The sequence below is a fragment of the Nycticebus coucang genome, chromosome 3 (assembly GCF_027406575.1).
Source record: "Nycticebus coucang isolate mNycCou1 chromosome 3, mNycCou1.pri, whole genome shotgun sequence".
In the NCBI taxonomy this organism is placed as follows: Eukaryota; Metazoa; Chordata; class Mammalia; order Primates; family Lorisidae; genus Nycticebus; species Nycticebus coucang.
The window spans coordinates 29,114,661-29,132,128 of NC_069782.1; the positions used below are offsets into that span (position 1 = coordinate 29,114,661).

At 36.7% G+C, this 17,468-nt stretch overlaps 1 protein-coding gene across 4 annotated transcripts in view; it reads left to right on the plus strand.

Annotated features, from left to right (window-relative positions):
* EEA1 (early endosome antigen 1) overlaps positions 1–17,468 on the plus strand; it is a 178,492-nt gene that overhangs the window by 119,422 nt on the left and 41,602 nt on the right. For all 4 annotated transcript variants that reach the window (XM_053584482.1, XM_053584480.1, XM_053584484.1 and 1 more), the window contains 2 exons: positions 10,879–11,028; positions 12,306–12,425. In XM_053584482.1, coding sequence (XP_053440457.1) covers positions 10,879–11,028; positions 12,306–12,425 — 270 coding nt within the window. The remainder of the gene's footprint in view (positions 1–10,878; positions 11,029–12,305; positions 12,426–17,468) is intronic.

The following is a 17,468-nucleotide window of genomic DNA, read 5'->3' on the forward strand; positions in this document are numbered from 1 at the left end:
GTTCTACCTTTAGGGCCTTGGGTCTGAGAAGATAGAAGGTAAAATTTGAGTTTTTTTGATTCTGTTCAGATTTGTTTTGTGTTCTAGGATATGATCAATTTTGGAGAATGTTCCATGGGGCAATGAGAAGAATGTATATTCTTTATCTTTGGGGTGGAGTGTTCTATATGTGTCTGTCAAGCGCAGTCGTTCTAGGGTCTCATTTAAATCTCATCTATCTCTGTTTAATTTGTGTTTAGAGGATCAGTCCAGCTCTGTAAGAGGAGTGTTAAAGTCCCCTGTTATTATGATATTATCGGATATCATATTGCTCAGACTGAGTAAGGTCTGTTTCAAGAATCTCGGAGCATTTAAATTGGGTGCAAAAATATTTAGAATTGAAATGTCTTCTTGTTGTATTTTTCCCTTAACTAATATAAAGTGACCATCTTTGTCTTTTTTGACTTTAGTTGCTTTAAATCCACACGTATCTGAAAATAAGATTGCAACTCCTCTTTTCTTCTGAATTCCATTTGCCTGAAAAATTGTCTTCTAACCCTTGACTTGGAGTTTTAATTTGTCTTTTGAAGCCAGGTGTGTTTCTTGCAGACAGCAAATGGATGGCTTGTCTTTTTTAATCCAGTCAGCCAATCTATGTCTCTTCAGTGGGGAATTTAAGCCATTGAAACTTATTGAGATAATTGATAAGTGTGGTAGTATTCTATTCATCTTATTTTGTGAGAGTCCATTGCTTAGTTTTATCTTTGCATCAGTGTGGAGGTTAGGTTCTGTATTTTAATTTTTGAGTTCTTACTTTGCTGCTGATCCATTGTGATGATCAGTGTGTAGAACAGATTGAAGTATGTCCTGTAGAGCTGGTCTTGTTGTGGCGAATTCCCTTAATATTTGTATATCCGTAAATGATTTGATTTCTCCGTCAATTTTAAAGCTTAGCTTAGCAGGGTACAGAATTCTGGGCTGGAAATTGTTCTGTTTAAGTAGATTAAAGATAGATGACCATTGTCTTCTTGTTTGGACAGTTTCATTAGAGAAGTCTGCAGTCACTCTGATGGATTTTCCCGTGTAGGTCAACTGGCGCTTACTCCTGGCAGCTTGCAGAATCTTTTCTTTTGTCTTGACTTTGGACAGGTTCATCACAATGTGTCTTAGAGAAGCTCGGTTAGAGTTGAGGCGACCTGGGGTCCGATATCCCTCTGAAATCATATTGGTTATATTTGGGAAATTTTAATTTATAATATTTTCTAGTATGGCTTCCATTCCTCTGGGACATTCTTCTTCCCCTTCTAGGATTCCTATAACTCGTATGTTGGAACGCTTCATAAATTCCCATAATTCTGACAGTGAGTGTTCTGCTTTCTGTCTCTTCTTTTCTGCCTCTTTAACTATCTGAGTTATCTCAAGAACTTTGTCCTCTACCTCTGAAATTCTTTCTTCTGCATGGTCTAATCTGTTGCTGATGCTTTCCATTACATCTTTAAGTTCCCTAACTGACTGCTTCAGTTTCTTCAGCTCCGCTATATCCTTTTTATGTTCTTTATATCGTTTATCTCTTATTTGCTTCTGTTTTTGGATTTCCTTTTGGTTATTTTCCACTTTATTAACAGTTTCCTTCATTGTTTCCATCATTTCCTTCATTGTTTTCATCATGTGTATTCTGAATTCCCATTCTGTCATTCCTAACATTTCTTTATAGTTAGAATCGTCTGCAGTAGCTACCTCGTGATCCCTTGGAGGTGTTGCTCTGGATTGGTTCTTCATGTTGCCTGTAGTTTTCTGATGATTCTTTCTCCTGAGTGATTTCTTATATCTGTTTCATTGCCCTAATTTTCCTTTCACTTCCTCTTGCTCTTTAAGTTCCCATGCCTGTGGACTAAGGTTTCGATGAGTCCTTTTGGTACAGGACCAGAAGGATGAGAAGGTTGAAGAGCAAGAAGGGATAAAAGAAAGAAAAAGAAAGAACGAAAAGAAAATAGAGAAAGGAAAGGGTGTGGGTAAAAGGGAATATTGAGAAAAAGAAGAGAGGCACAGAAAGAGGGAGATAGAGCAATATAGGTGTATAGTAGGGTACTTTGACACAATCTTAAAAAAATCCCAACCTTTGGGTGGTTTTCTTGAGGTTAGCAGCTCTTTGCTAAGCTGATCGGACACAGTTCCCCACCTCCATCAAGTAGAGAGGAAAGACAGAAATGCTAAAAATGAAACCAAAACAAGTAAACAGAAAACTTTACTGGATAAAATTGGGTGAAAACCCAAATAAGAGGGTAGAAACACTAGCAAAAATGAAGTTATAAGTATTGAAAAATTATTTTTCAATGGGAAATTCTATTTAAACTAGAAAAGTGGAGAAAGAAAAGAAATAAAAAAAAAGAAAAAATCTGTACGGAAAAGGTCGAAATTACAAAACAAAACAACAACAACAAAATAAAGAAAAAAGGAACAAACAACAACAACAGAAAAAACTACCGAAAACAAGACAGTATATATATCTTGTTGAATATTTTCTGGGAAACAGGTGGTCTTCTGGGATATGAGAAGTTAATCACAATGCTGATACAACTGGAGGCCTCCACTGATTTCTCAATCCCCACAGGGTGGACACCCTAAATATCTCTTCACCCCACTTAAAAGGCACTTTAAACTTCTAAACTTGGCTAAGCAGAAGCTTTCCCAGGAAGGTGCTTGTCACTGGGATCACTGCTGAAGTGGCTATCCACTTGCCTAGTGTGCCAAACCTGGTCTCACTCTGCCCCTGACGGTTAAGGCTATAAGGTGGCTCAGTCCCTTCCTTTAGGCTGCTCAGTCACTAGGTTACTAGCTCCCACCTGATCCTTGCTCTGCGACCCTGAGGGTGGAGCTTGCCAGGGTAGTCCTCTCACAATGGCTCCCTGCGGCCCACGGCCAAACACTATTAGCTCCGTCTGGCTCAGTGGCTCAGTCTGGAGCCCTAGACAACGCCCAATCTTCTCCACACTCCTGCTCAAGCTCTCCTCAAGGTAGTTTGACTGAGTGCCAAGTCCAAAAACACTAAAACAGTTGACAGGTAAGGCCTTTCCAGTTTGTAGTCTTGCTGCTGCTGTACTTACAGCTGCCGGCGGGATTAGACCAATCGAACACACATGACCACTTGCCAGTTTTCCACTGTTTTTGTCCTCCTCTTCGAGTCTGGAAGTCTCTCGCTGACTCCCTGTATCCTCAAAGGGATGATTATAGGCAGATCCCACCAGCCAGAGATGCCTGGAGTCTTATCCAGACTCACGGTGCTCAGTTGCAGGGAAGGTGTTACTTGGCTGCCATCTTGCTCTCACTCCCCCTTATCTCACTTTTTAATTTTTTATTATTAAATATGTTATTTTATTGTACATTGAAAATTAAGTATCATTTAAAAAGTTTTCTTGTTCTTTTACAAAATAGTGGATTTGCAATGAGGGTCGTGGGGTTTCTGTATGGGTGTATGCATGTGCATTTTCTCCAAAAAGGAGTAATGTGTTATTGTTACAAATACTTTCTCAGTAAGAAAAGTTCAACTAAATTTGAAGCTAGGAAAATACCATTGTGTATATAAAATCAAAATATTAACTGTATAAAGTAAAACCTCTGTAAGTTGACCACCCACCAGGGGTGTAACAACTGGTCAACATTTGAAGGTGGTCAATGTAGGGAACTAGGCCCACTGTACTGGTATGTACATGTGGTTCATGTCCAGTCTATGAAAATGCGGTCAACTGAAGGAGATGATCAATGTAGGGAGGTGGTCAGCTATGGAGGTTCTTTTTTTTTTTTTTTTAATTATTAAATCATAGTTGTGTACCCTTATCTCACTCTTAAATAACTGCTAACTGATCTGTCTTTACTTGTCCCTGTTGAATTAATCTTCCATTTAGCCACCAGAATAGAAGCAAGTGTTAGTGTGTTCTAACTCTGCTTTAAATCCTTTGAAAATTTTACTTAACACATTATGTTATATTTGTCATAATTTATGTCTTTCTTCACTAGACTCTAAACTCTTTGAGGGCAAAGACCATTTTTTATTCATTTTTTGTTCTCACTACCTGGCACATTGCTTCTTAATTGCAAATATTTTAGTGCATGAATGAATGAATAAATGCAAATATTTATAATGGAATGAAACTGAAGGGGCTATCAGGGAATAACTTAGAAATAACTTACATATTTAACTTTCAGTTCAGATAAACAAATTTAGCATTTATGCTTACTAACAGAAACACACCTCATTTGTTTTGAGATACAGACATGAAGAGGAAACAGTACCTACCACTAATGATTATGTAAAGCTCATGGAGAGGATCAGAATGGTACCACCCTATGCCAAAGATCAGAGAATTATAATAAAAGGATCCCATATACTATGGGAGTTTGGAAGGAGACCTGTCTTCTGTCTCCTTCCCCAGCCCCAACATAGTACTTCACTTTGTGCAATTATTGTATTCAATTAGGGGATCAGGAAAAGCTTTATACAAGAGAGGGGTAGTACTTGAAATTGTGAATATTGGATAGGTTTTCACCAAGTGCCAGTTTGAAAGCAGAAGTGTGTTCCAGCCAGAGATTAGTAAGAGCGAACTAGTAGCAGGCAAGTGTTGTAAGAGCTAGGCAGGGACACTGATGTAGGATGGGGGATGTATGCCAGAAGGGGACTGCTGTGACTGGAAGGAGCTGTATGGGACTTTATTATGTAGGGCTTGAATAGCAGGGTAAGGAATTATCCTTTCGTTTGGTTGTCTGTGGGTTGGAGGGGTCATTAGGAATTTGTGAGAGCCTATTTAAACACGTACTGGGTAGGGAAAACAAACTTAGTTTCTCCTACTATACACTCACAACACAGAATGCTGCTGTAACAGTCACCAAGGAAACTTGTAAACATAACAACGCCCAGGCTGGTGCTGCAAATTCTGATTTAATTGGATCAAGAGTGAGGACTTGACATTGGTAATTTTGAAAATTTCCACTTTAAGAATGTGTGGGGATTCCTGTCCACTAGCAAGCAAGCAGGCAAGCAGGCAAGCAGTTCTACCGTGGACACCAGCCGGGTATCCTCTAATTCAATTTAGTCTACCTATCGGTAGCATCAGATCCTACAGATTGAGGGCTCAGCCCTAGAAGATTGCCCTTTACTTCTGATGGCAATTTCAAGCCCCAAGTTGTTTTTTTCTTTAAATTAATTAATTATTTTTTTTGTTAAATCATAGCTGTGTACATTAATGCAATCATGGGGTACCATGCAACTGGTTTTATATACAATTTGAAATATTTTCATCACACTGGCTAACATAGCCTTCCTGGCATTTTCTTAGTTATTGTGTTAAGACATTTATATTCTACATTTAGTAAGTTTCACACGTACCCTTGTAAGATGCACCGTAGGTGTGATCCCACCAATCACCCTCCATCCACCCCTTCTTCCCGCTCCCCTCTCCTCCCTTTCCTCCTTCCCCATATTCTTAGGTTATAATTGGGTTATCGCTTTCCTATAAAAGCTATAAATTAGTTTCATAGTAGGGCTGAGTACATTGGATACTTTTTCTTCCATTCTTGAGGTACTTTGCTAAGAAGAATATGTTCTGGCTCCATCCATGTAAACATGAAAGAGGTAAAGTCTTCATCTTTCTTTAAGGCTGCATAATATTCCATGGTATATATATACCACAATTTATTAATCCATTCGTAGGTTGATGGGCACTTGGGCTTCTTCCATGATTTAGTAATTATGAATTGGGCTGCAATAAACATTCCGGTACAAATATCTTTGTTATAATATGATTTTTGGTCTTCTGGGTATATACCTAGTAAAGGAATTATAGGATCGAATAGCAGGTCTATTTTTAGATCTCTAAGTGTTCTCCAGACATCTTTCCAAAAGGAACATATTGGTTTGCATTCCCACCAGCAGTATAGAAGTGTTCCCTTTTCTCAACAGCCACACCACCAACTCTGGTTTTTGGATTTTGTGATATGGGCTAATCTTACTGGACCCAGTTTTGTTTTTAACCCGTGCTTCTAGTCAACTGGCTATACGTTGGGGTTACCATCACTACCTCCTCAGGGTTGATTAATTTGTTTGTAGAGCAGCCCACAGAACTCAGGGAAACATTTATGTTTGTTGGTCTATTATAAAGGATATTACAAAGGATATGGAAGAAATGTATAGGGCAAGGGATGGTAGGGGATGGACACGAGCTTTTACAACTTCCCTGGGCCAAAGTCCCAACACTCTAATCCAGTGGTTCTCAATCTTCCTAATGCTACGGCCCTTTAATATAGTTCCTGTGGATCACGACCCACAGGTTGAGAACTGCTGCTCTAATCCCTTCTTGGGCTGGTGACCAGCCCTTATTCTGAAGCTAGTGGCTGCAAGCTATCAGTGAACTCATTAACATGCCAAAAAAAAAAAAAAAAAAAAAAGAACAACAACTTATTACTTTGAAGATTCTAAGGATTTTAGAATCCCACATATTTACGTCTTCATCCCATTCATGGGATGATATGTACTAAGATTTGAATATGTGATTATTTGGTTTAGTCACAATTCTGAACAAAATAAAGAGGTCATGCTGAAGGTCTCGAAGTAACACCATTTATCTTCTTCCTTTCAGCATGGTGTTTGGATTCTACCTTCAAAATAAGTCTCAAATCTATCTACTTGTCTCCATCTTCATTGCTACCACCCTTAATCTAAGTGACCCTCATGGCTCACCTAGGCTACTGTATTGGTCTTCTTAAAAATTTCCCTTCTTCTAGTAATCTCCTTAGTTTATTTCCCATAAAGATGTCAGAGGCATCTTTTTAAAACATGAAAAGATATAATTTTATCCCTCTCCTTTATACTTTTTTGCTTGCTTTGCATTGTACTTTGAATTGAATCCAGATTTCTTTCTTTGACACGTAAGCCTCTGCATATATGTTAATAGTATGGCCACACTGCTTTCTGACTCCTCTCAGACCACTGTGAAGCCACGTTGATCTTTCAGTTTCTCAGACACAATGACACTTCAAGCTGTTTTCTGCTGTAGGGGTTTTGGCCAACGGTTTTTCTTGTTACAGTATTCTGGACTGTGGTTCTTCACAAGGCTGGCTTAAGTATCATTTTCTCAATAAAACTTTTGGGACCATTCTATTTAAATAGCTTGTTTTCCCTATCTTCTGGGCCCCCTCTTTATATCACCAAGCGCTATTTCTTCTTAGCACTTTACATTGTGTAATTAGTTTTTTTGTTTACTTGCGTGTTGTCCACCATCCCCATTGGACTGTGAGCTCCATAATGTGAGAAATTTGTTTTGTTCTGTACTCTATCAGCCTATATACTACAGGCTTTCAGTAAGTGCTTATTGGAAGGATGGAAATGAACTTCACCTTCAGAGACTTTTTCCAATGTCCTTGAAGAATATGGGCATGAACTGGGTTTGTTCTGCTCACTGATAATATCCTCAGTACCCAGTAGTGGTGCTGACAAAATTAGATAGCTGGCAGTTGTTGACAAAGGACTTGAAAGTAACCTATATTCTTTATATTTATGTTCATAAGCACTTCTAAAATAGCTACAGAGGTGCATATAATAATTTGTTACATAATTAAAAGAATAGATGTCATCAATTTAATTTTTAAAAAATTGTCTAAATCAGCTATCTGGAGTGGTATGTGGTTTATAAACATGGATGATTTAGGAACTAACTGCCTGAGTTCCAATTCTGTGGCCTGCAAACTGTAGGATCTTGGGTAAGTTACTTAATTTGTGCCTCAGTTTACTCATCTGTAAAATGAGAATAGTAATGGAACCTTCTTCATAGGGTTGTAGTGAGGATTAAATTAATATTTATGAAAAATTTAGAATAGGGTCTGGCACTTAGTAATCATTGAGAGTATAATGTAGAATTATGTAAGTTTATAAAACTGAATTTGTTAAGAGAACTTATATATATGTACATCTCAAAATACGACTTAGGATAGATCATTCTGTTAATAATTCCAACTTTATTTATTGGTTGATTGATTGAGACGAAGTCTTGCTCTGTTGCTCTGGGTGAAGTACAGTGGCATCATTATAGCTCACTGCAACCTCAAGCTCCTGGGCTCAATCGATCCTCCTGCCTCAGCCTCCCAAATACCTGGGACTATAGCTATGTGCCATAACCCCTGACTAATTTTTCTATTTTTAGTAAAAAAAGGAGTCTTACTCTTGCTCAGGCTTGTCTTGAATTTCTGAGCTCTAACAATCTTCCTGACTCGGCCTCCAAGAGTGCTAGGATTATAGGTGTGAGCCACTGTGCCTGGCCCATGTATTATTTTTATCTTTAATATAATTTTCTTCAACATAGTTACTCTAAAATGATACAGATGTAATTAAGATACTTTGGCCTGCTTTCACCCTTCAGCACCTTAATTTGAGATTCATTTTTTATTTTATTAAAGATTTATCCAGAATTGAACAGTAATGAATGACAGAGTTATTTATGATACAGATCTCTTTTTCTTACCCCATTAATAACTTTCTACTATAAAACAATAATTGTCTTTAATTCAGTGGTTCTTAACTTTGCCAATCAGAATCTCCTCTGGATATTTAAAAAACCACTAACATAATGGTCTTATTCTTGATCCAATTAAATCAGAATTTCTGTCATAAGCCTGGATGTTGGCACATTTGAAAATTTCCTGTGTAATTATAATAGATTTATAACTGCTGTTTTTTAAAGTATTGATTTTGGTAAGTGATTTCTAAACTTTCTTGAAACTGTTGTCTAGTTCTTGTTATGAAAACATGAGTTCTTGGGTGGCACCTGTGGCTCAGGGAGTAGGGCGCCGGTCCCATATGCCAGAGGTGGCGGGTTCAAACCCAGCCCTGGCCAAAACCACAAAAGGAAAAAAAAAAAAAAAAGAAAACATGAGTTCTTGAGCTCTAGCTCGCATTTATTAAATTTACACTTCTAGGGAAGAAGTTTGATTATCTGTGTGTTAACACTGATATTAGGAGATTCTTCTACAGCAAGTTTAGGAACTAGACGTATGATGCCTATTTGTAAGAGATGAGGCGCTTGGGTGTTTGAAATATGAGAGCACTTTGAAGGTCTCCATTATTTTTTTATATCAGGAGTGGGCCTACTTCTTTTAGTGAGTTTAGGAGAGGTTTGGGTGGTTTGTATAGTGCTAATTCACAGTGTTTTCTGTTTGCTGGTTTAGAAGTTTATTGCAGAACCTGAGTTTATATCCTCAATCCCAGAGAAGAGGGAAGAGAAGAATAAAGAGAGAGATATGAGGGTACTGGCTAAGGACAACGATAAAATAAATGTGTGCCCTCTGTTACTGATTTGTCTTTTAGTTAGATGAAAGCAATATTTTATCTCAGAAATACAACTTTAGTTTTCTTTATGAAGAATATTCTGATAGACACAAATTGTTTTGCTGAAGAAAATGGTGGGTATCCAGATCTCTTATAGAACTTTAGTTTTTCTTTGACAGTTGTGAGTTTTTATAGAGAGATGTGTTAGTGTAAAAAATATAAGATATATTTATGTGTATAAAATTTATAGGGCATAGAAAATATGATGCAAGGACTGCAGATTCTTTTTTTTTTTTTTAGAGACAGTCTTAGTATATTGCCCTCTGTAGAGTGCTGTGCTGTCACAGCTCACAGCAATCTCCAACTCTTATGCTTAAGTGATTCTCTTGCCTCAGCCTCCTGAGTAGCTGGGACTACAGGTGCCCTTCAGAACTCCTGGCTATTTTTTTGGTGCAGTTTGGCCAGGGCTGGGTTTGCCACAGGTACTGCCCAAGACCATAGATTCTTAATATTTTCAGATTTAACATGAATAGTTTTGATTGAAGTTGATTACTTAGAGTGCTTGTTATTGAATGTAATTTTACTGAGGCACAGATGTTTGATTTTATGTGTTGTGCGTCTGGTATGCAAAAGCTCTCTAGTATGTAAGCCTGGTTAGCAAATGTCTTGCATCCTCACCTCCATCCTACTCTCTTTTGTTCTATGCTCTCAACACTTCTGCGGTAATTCTTCTGAAATTAATATAAACTTATCTCTCTCTTTTTTTTTTTTTAAATGAAAAAAGAAAAGAAAAAAACTCCTTTTCTGTCCCCCTCTGCTCCCAGTTAAAGCCAGCTTTAATATGTTTGGTGGTTAAACATTAGACGAAATAATAGCTCCAGGGCAAATTTCTGCCTTAGTTTTAAGTGGGTAGCATTTTTAAAATTAATAAAGGAGAGCCACCTAACATTTAAGAAGAACTATATAATAGTTGGCTTTTTTTTATTTTTTAAGAAATTATGTGCCAATTTGAGGAGTTGGGAATGCCTTTGGGCTCTATCAAATACCCAAATATAAAAAAGGCAACTGCAGTGGTTCTTGACTATGGAAAGCCAAGAAGAATCACTGAAGAGATTTAAAAAGTACTGTGGAATAGATCTGAGTATGCTTCGACTGACTTAATTTTCAAGTTTCATTTCATGATAAGTTTATTAAATGATTACAACACTTACATCCAAATGTCAGCCGTGGTCCCCTATTTTTTTTAAAGAGAACACGTTCCATGTAAGCATTCCACATTGTTTGTCAAAAATTCACTACATTGTACCCCATAAATGTATTAATGTACACAGTCATGATTTAATAAAATATATATATATAAAATAAAGAGAACAATAAAACAGAAACTGTGATGTTTAATCACAATTTTATGTGTTTGTTATAATTTATGAGATTAAAATTCGATTGCAGTTTTTAGGTTTCTCCAAAGTGTCATCAGAATTAAGATATTATACTTATATTGGTAAAAATTAAAACATTGTTTGGAGAGTAGCTGGTGGGGTGTGTATGTGTTTATGCTTATGTACACACTTTTTTTTTCTTTTTAAAAGTTACATAGCAAACTTCTGGAGACAGAGCGCCAACTAGGGGAAGCTCATGGTCGACTGAAGGAACAGAGACAGCTGTCAAGTGAAAAGTTGATGGATAAAGAGCAGCAAGTGGCTGATTTACAACTCAAACTTTCTCGTTTAGAAGAACAGGTAAGTTAGTATTTCAAGTGAGTTTATATTACCAAGTCTGTTGATAGACTTAAGGAGTCTTTTAATGGTCAAGATCTGTAATTAGACTTAAAAAAGTTTTTTTTTTAAATGCAACATTTATTACTACCAGGTAATGTCTTACTTATTAACTACATTAAGTCATTTGTGCTGTGATTGCATTCCCTAAAATTCTTAATAAATATGCATAAAGAAGACTATTGTTTCAGCTTTAGGAAGGAAAAACTCTGGGGATGAGCCCATGTCAGCCTGTTAGTCTTCCTACCCAGAAAGGACCACTTAGTAATGAAACAGTGAACTATGAACTGTCGGTGAGGGTCATGAATAACATGTAGTGGGTACATATAGACTTTGAGTTTACCTGTAAGGATTTTCACTCTTAGAAATTTAGTATATGGGCTTGGTGCCTGTGACTCAAGCTGCTAAGGTGCCAGCCACATACACCAGAGCTGGCGGGTTCAAATCCAGCCTGGGCCTGCCAAACAACAATGACAACTGTGACCAAAAAATAGCCAGGTGTTGTAGCGTGCCTGTGGTCCTAGTTACTTGGGAGGCTGAGGCAAGACAATTGTTTAAGTCCAAGAGTCTAAGGTTGCTGTGAGCTGTGATGCCATGGCAGTCTACTGAGGGTGACAGCTTGAGACTCTTGTCTCAAAAAAAAAAAAAAAAATTTAGTATATGATTGAATGCTAGACTAATTATAGTTGCTAAAAATGGTGTCCATTATATGGATAAAGTGCATGTTATTAAATTATGTCTTTTGTTGGAATTGAAACAAATATTCTGTGTTAAAATCTGTAGCTTCAGTAATAGATTTTCTTTAGACCTAAAATTTTAGAGGTGATAAATGATTCTTTTCTTTTCCTACTATTATACATTATAGAAATTGACTATTATGGAGGGAAAATAAAATTAATACTGATACTATGGTTTAGATTATTGTTACAGATAATTTGTATGTAGTTAATTCCTAGATCCTAATGATTTATAAGAAACAGCAATAAACTCAATACCAACCTGGAGAAAGATTTGTATTTTTTTTTTTTTACGATGAAAGTCTATGCCTAGAGAATAATTTCTTCATCATGAGATGAACATTCTATAAGTAATAAGATTAAGCTTTTTAAGTTGCTCTCATATATTGTCTAAATTTATTTTTCCATTCATAGTAGAGAATTGAAGTAGTGCCAGATACGTAGTATTTATGATTAATAGCATTATGCCTTTAAATGTCACCTGACAGCCTACATTTTTTTAAGTTGAAGGAAAAAGTAACAAATTCTACAGAATTGCAGCATCAGTTAGAAAAAACAAAGCAACAGCATCAAGAACAACAGGCTCTTCAACAAAGTACTACAGCAAAGCTTCGAGAAGCTCAGGTAAACATTATTTAAGTTATTGGCCTTTTAGGGTAAAAAGAGCCATTATAACCAATCTTCTAGAACAGAATGTAGCTCTCGAAGTAAATTTTTTAATGTTCAAGAAAGTATTAAATGTCACCCTTGATTCCTCAAAAAAAAAAAAATTATTGTCCTTTCAAACAAAAATTAAAGCAAATCATTACTCTTTTGTTGTTGTGAAACTAGATAATGCAAAATGCTTGATTATGAGAATTTTTTATAATTTTCAGTATCTGGATAATCAGAAAATTCTTTTTCTTTTGATTGGTATGTTGAAAAGTTTTTAAAAAATAGTTAAAACTTATTTGTTATAAAGAAGTATATTGTAAATAAACTCGTAAAATATTTGAATTTATTGTTTATTAGATAAATTCATCTACTACATGTGTTTAGTTAAATTTATTATTTAAGTTATTATTTATAAATAATAAATTGAATTACTATTTGTTAAAGTACTTATTTAAAAAGTCAAAAGGGTAAAATAAAGCTTCCTGGTTCAGTTAGCCAAGTACAGAGAGCCTTTTGTATTTTGTGCAAAGGAACTTAGTATTTGGCGGTCCTGCTTCATAACCATCATCTGAACATTGGGATTGTAGGGATAGAAAATATCACTGATTTGAGTTAAATTTATACCAAGTCTACAACATATCTTAGTATTGACAGAAGTTAAGTTTTGTTGAGGGGGTGTTGCACAAATGTTTGAAATGAATTTGACTTTTGTATTTATTAAGTCATTTTTTTTACTAATTTATTGAAGATTATTGATTGCTGTGTGTTAGTCACTTTGGCTCAGGGTTGAGAATAAAGAGATGCAATGCCCGCCCTTTAGGATGGCAATCCAGTGACATGTACCTAGAACAGTGTTGTGGTTTGAGGGAGGCAGTAAGTAATATGCCTCCCTCTCCCTTCTGAGTTTGGAGAGTGGCATGAGAGTCAGGTGCATCGAGATCGAAATATTGGGTTCATTTATTCTTTTATTTGATCAGTCAACAAATATTTATTAATGTCTACTCTTGACCAAGGAACTGATTTTATGACCACAGCAGTGAACAAAACAGGCAAAACTGTAGGCTGTCTTGAAGCTTAGTGAGGGAGAGAAACAGTAATTGAGGCAAAGAAGCAAAACATTTAGCATATTAAGTGGTGAAAAGTGCTGTGGGAATGAAAGAAGGAGAGATAGGGAGTAGGTAATATCTGGGGAATTGAAGGTGGGACCACAGTGGTAGTTGATAAAGATGAAAGACCTGAAGGAAGGGAGAGTGTGAGCCATGTGGGTGTTTGAGAGAAGAACATCAGTACACTGAAAGATCTGGAGCATATCTCAGGAGTAACAAGATGTCAGTAGCTAGAGTGCAGAAATGATAGAAGAGTTAGAAGGGGCACAGTAATAGAAGTGATGTTATTAGAACACGTAGGACCTCCTAGGTAATTTTAAGAACTTTATTTTACTCTGAGTAAAATGAGAAATCATTGGAGGATTCTGAACAAAATAACACAATGATCTGACCTAAAATTCTGCAGGATTATTCTGGCTGCTGTATTGAGAGTAGGCTGTAAGGGTACATGAGTAAAAACAGAAATTAGCTAAGAGGCTGCTATGATAATCCACACAAGAAATGATGTGGCTTGGACTGGAGTAGGAAAGTGTAGGCAGTAAGAAGTGGTCTGATTGTAGATATATTTAGAAAGTAAAGCAGGCTGTGCTACTGATAGACTGATGTACAGTATTGAGAGAGAGGTCAAGAATGACTCCAAGGATTTGGGCCTGGGCCATGGGAAGGATGGAAACCAACAAGATGAAAACCAAGAATACCATTGGATTTGGCAATATGCAAGTCATTTATGTCCTTGATAGGAGAAATTTAGATAGAGAAGGAAAGACAAAAGCCTGACTGGAGAAGATTCACGAGAAAAGAGAGAATATTTTGATAGAGTGAATATAGATAACTCCAGGAGTTTTACTGTAAAGGGCAGGAAAGAAATAGGACAGTAAAGTTAGTATGGATAATTTATCATAGGCTTTCTCATATTGTACCACAGAATTAAATTGATTATTCTAGCCACAAAGAAAGCTGGAAGTGATAGCTTTTCAGCTTGTTTTAGGCAGGTTGCCTTTCAACACTGCTAGGGGAGCCCCTGATAGGGGAGTAGGGGCTCAGTTGACCATGCTTAGTTCCTTAGTCCATATTTTCTAACAAGAGTAAATTCTTACTCCCTGGAGAGAAATGTGAAAGGATGAGAAAGGGGCCAGACGAAGTTCCTTATGGAAGCATGAAAAGTCCTAAAGACTGATTAAAGAGATGCAATGGGTATAGTTTTAGGTATGTATATAAAATTATTATGGTAGTATGGAGGACAGTTACTTAACCCAGAGTTTGGAAAAGAGTGGTCATGGAAAACTTCTTAGAAGTGACATTGTGAGTCAGAAAGGATGAGTAGATATATTGAGGGTACAAAATGGTGGTAGTGAGAAGTCTACTCCAGGTAGAAATTACAAAGACAGGGATACTGAAACTGGTGTGAACTACACTGTTAAGTTTTTTGGCGCTTAAAGTATAAGTTAGAGTTCAGTTAGAGAATGTGGCATTTTCATTTGAAGATGGAAAGATATTGAAGATCTTAAGAAAGAATTGCCATAGTCAGATTTGATTTTTAAATAAGTTTTTCATGTTGTTGTGTGAAAGATGGATTTGGGAGGGAATATTCTGAAATAAGAGATTAGGAAAAAGACTAATACCTGCTGCAGTTCTGAAAAAAAAAATCATGATCTTAGTTCAAGAAATTGGTAAGTTCATGGGGACAAATGTGAGAAGTACTTGGGAGGTAAAATAAATAAGTAGAACTTGTTGACTTAATAGATACAGGAGATGAGGTGGAAAGGGAATGACTTTCAGGTTGATGACATTGGGTGCATGGTAAATGGAAGTGTCATAGACTGTGTTAGCACATGTGAGACAGATGACCATTTTATGAGAGAACACGATGAGTTCAGTTTTGGACATGTCTTAAGGTACTAGTGGGATATAGTAATTTAAAGTTTGGAGGAGGAGATGATGTTACATATTAGCTGTGAGAGACATCAGTATGTAGGGGATAAATGGAATTATTAGAATAAATGTTATCTTAGTCCATTTGTGTTGATATACAGGAATACCTAAGACTGGGTAATTTATGAAGACAAAAGGCTTATTGAGTTTACAGTTGTAAAGGCTGTACAAGAAACATGGTGCCCTCGTCTGTTTCTGATGAGGGCTTCAGGATGCTTGATGGCAGAAAGCAAAGGGGAGCCTCTTGTGCAGAGTATGTGGCCAGAGATGAAAAGCAAGGGAGAGGGGAGGGAGGTACTAGGCTGTTTTAAACAACCAGCTCTTAGAGGAACTAACAGAGCAAGACTCACCAGTATGCATGCCCGAACAGCACCAACTTATTCATGAGGAATCCACCCCATGACCCAAATGCCTCCCATTAGGCCTCACCTCCAACACTGGGGATCAAAATTCAAACTAAAGCAGATGTGATCAGCTGGGAGGGAGTATAGTGAGGAAAATAGACAATTTGGTAACATAAGACTTCCTGTATGGGGGATTGGTAGTGGAAGAGAGGCCAAAGAAAGGCCCATAAGGGTGACTAGGGAGAGCCTCCAGAGGGGAAGCCAAGAGAGGAATTAGGGAGAGGCAAAAGCAACGTCCAATGTGGGTGTATGGCGGGATGCTCAGTATAATATTAATAAAGGAAAAATACCCCTTAGATTAAGCAGTTAAGTAGTAAATTCCAAACCTTGTTAAACATAATTTCAATAAAATGATAGAGATGAAAACCTGATTTTTGTTGGAATAAATCTGAGATTAAGGAGTTAGGAAAGTAAGTATAAATTACTTTTGAAATTTAAATATGATAAAGACTTGGCAGATACTGGAAGGGAGCATTGGTCTGGAGAGTGTGAGAATGAGAGAAATCTGGGTGTGTTTAAAGTCTGGGGCGAAGGGACTTATAAAGAGGGAGTTATTTAAGGATATTGGATGAGAGGTGACTGAGGAATAAGGTATTGTCACTGATGCAGTGGGGGAGGGTGAATTTGAACTTATCCACTGAAGCTTGAAGAAAGGAGGCGTATATATATGTGTGTGTGTATATATACATATACACATAATTAAAAAATATAATTTTATAGGTAAGGGGATAGAAAATCAAGATTAATCATCCCTGAAAAAATCTCACATTTCTGGAGAAAGTTGGAGAGAGTAATAGCTGAATTAGGCAAGCAGAGAGTGAGAATTTGGGGAGAATATTGAAGGTTTTAGGTGGTTATTGAGGGGAATATTTGAGATTAAGGACCTCATTCAAATAAGATTGACAAAATAATTCTGAGTGTATACCGTAATGGATGTTGGTAAGTGCTAACTATACCTGTGAGCCACACCCCCCCACTCCATAATGGAAGTTGGAACCCAGAAATTTGTAGCAGCACTAATCTCTGGAGGTTTGTGATTTTACTCTAATAGTACTTTTACTCTAATAGAAGCAAAGGAGTGGAAAAATCAGATTGTAATATTGATCTAGAATTGGACTTTTTGGGGACTGGCTATCTCACAAATTTAAGAGTGAAAAGAAATGAAGAATGTGGTTGAAAAATAGATAAGTTAGTTAGTTCATATCCACGTATGAGTTTCAGGAGGAGAAGCTAGGTATATGCTAAGTAAACTAGAACGAAATCGAGGTCTCTGACATTGCAGAGTAGAAATGAGGTTATGAACTAGGAAGACAGTAAGTTGTGGTCACAAAGCAGGATAGTTGGAAATATTTGGCTGGAATCATTTCAAGTTATTACAAGGTCCTATATATATGATTCAAATATAGAATGAGTCCAGGAATTAAGATGATATATTTGTGAGGTTATGCTCTTAATTCTTTATGTATTTTGTATTTCCCAGGAAATTGGCAGAAATTGGGATTGAGAGAAAGACTAAATCAGGTCTCAAGTCTTCAGTGAATGAGGTAGGGATTTATAGATAATAGCAACAA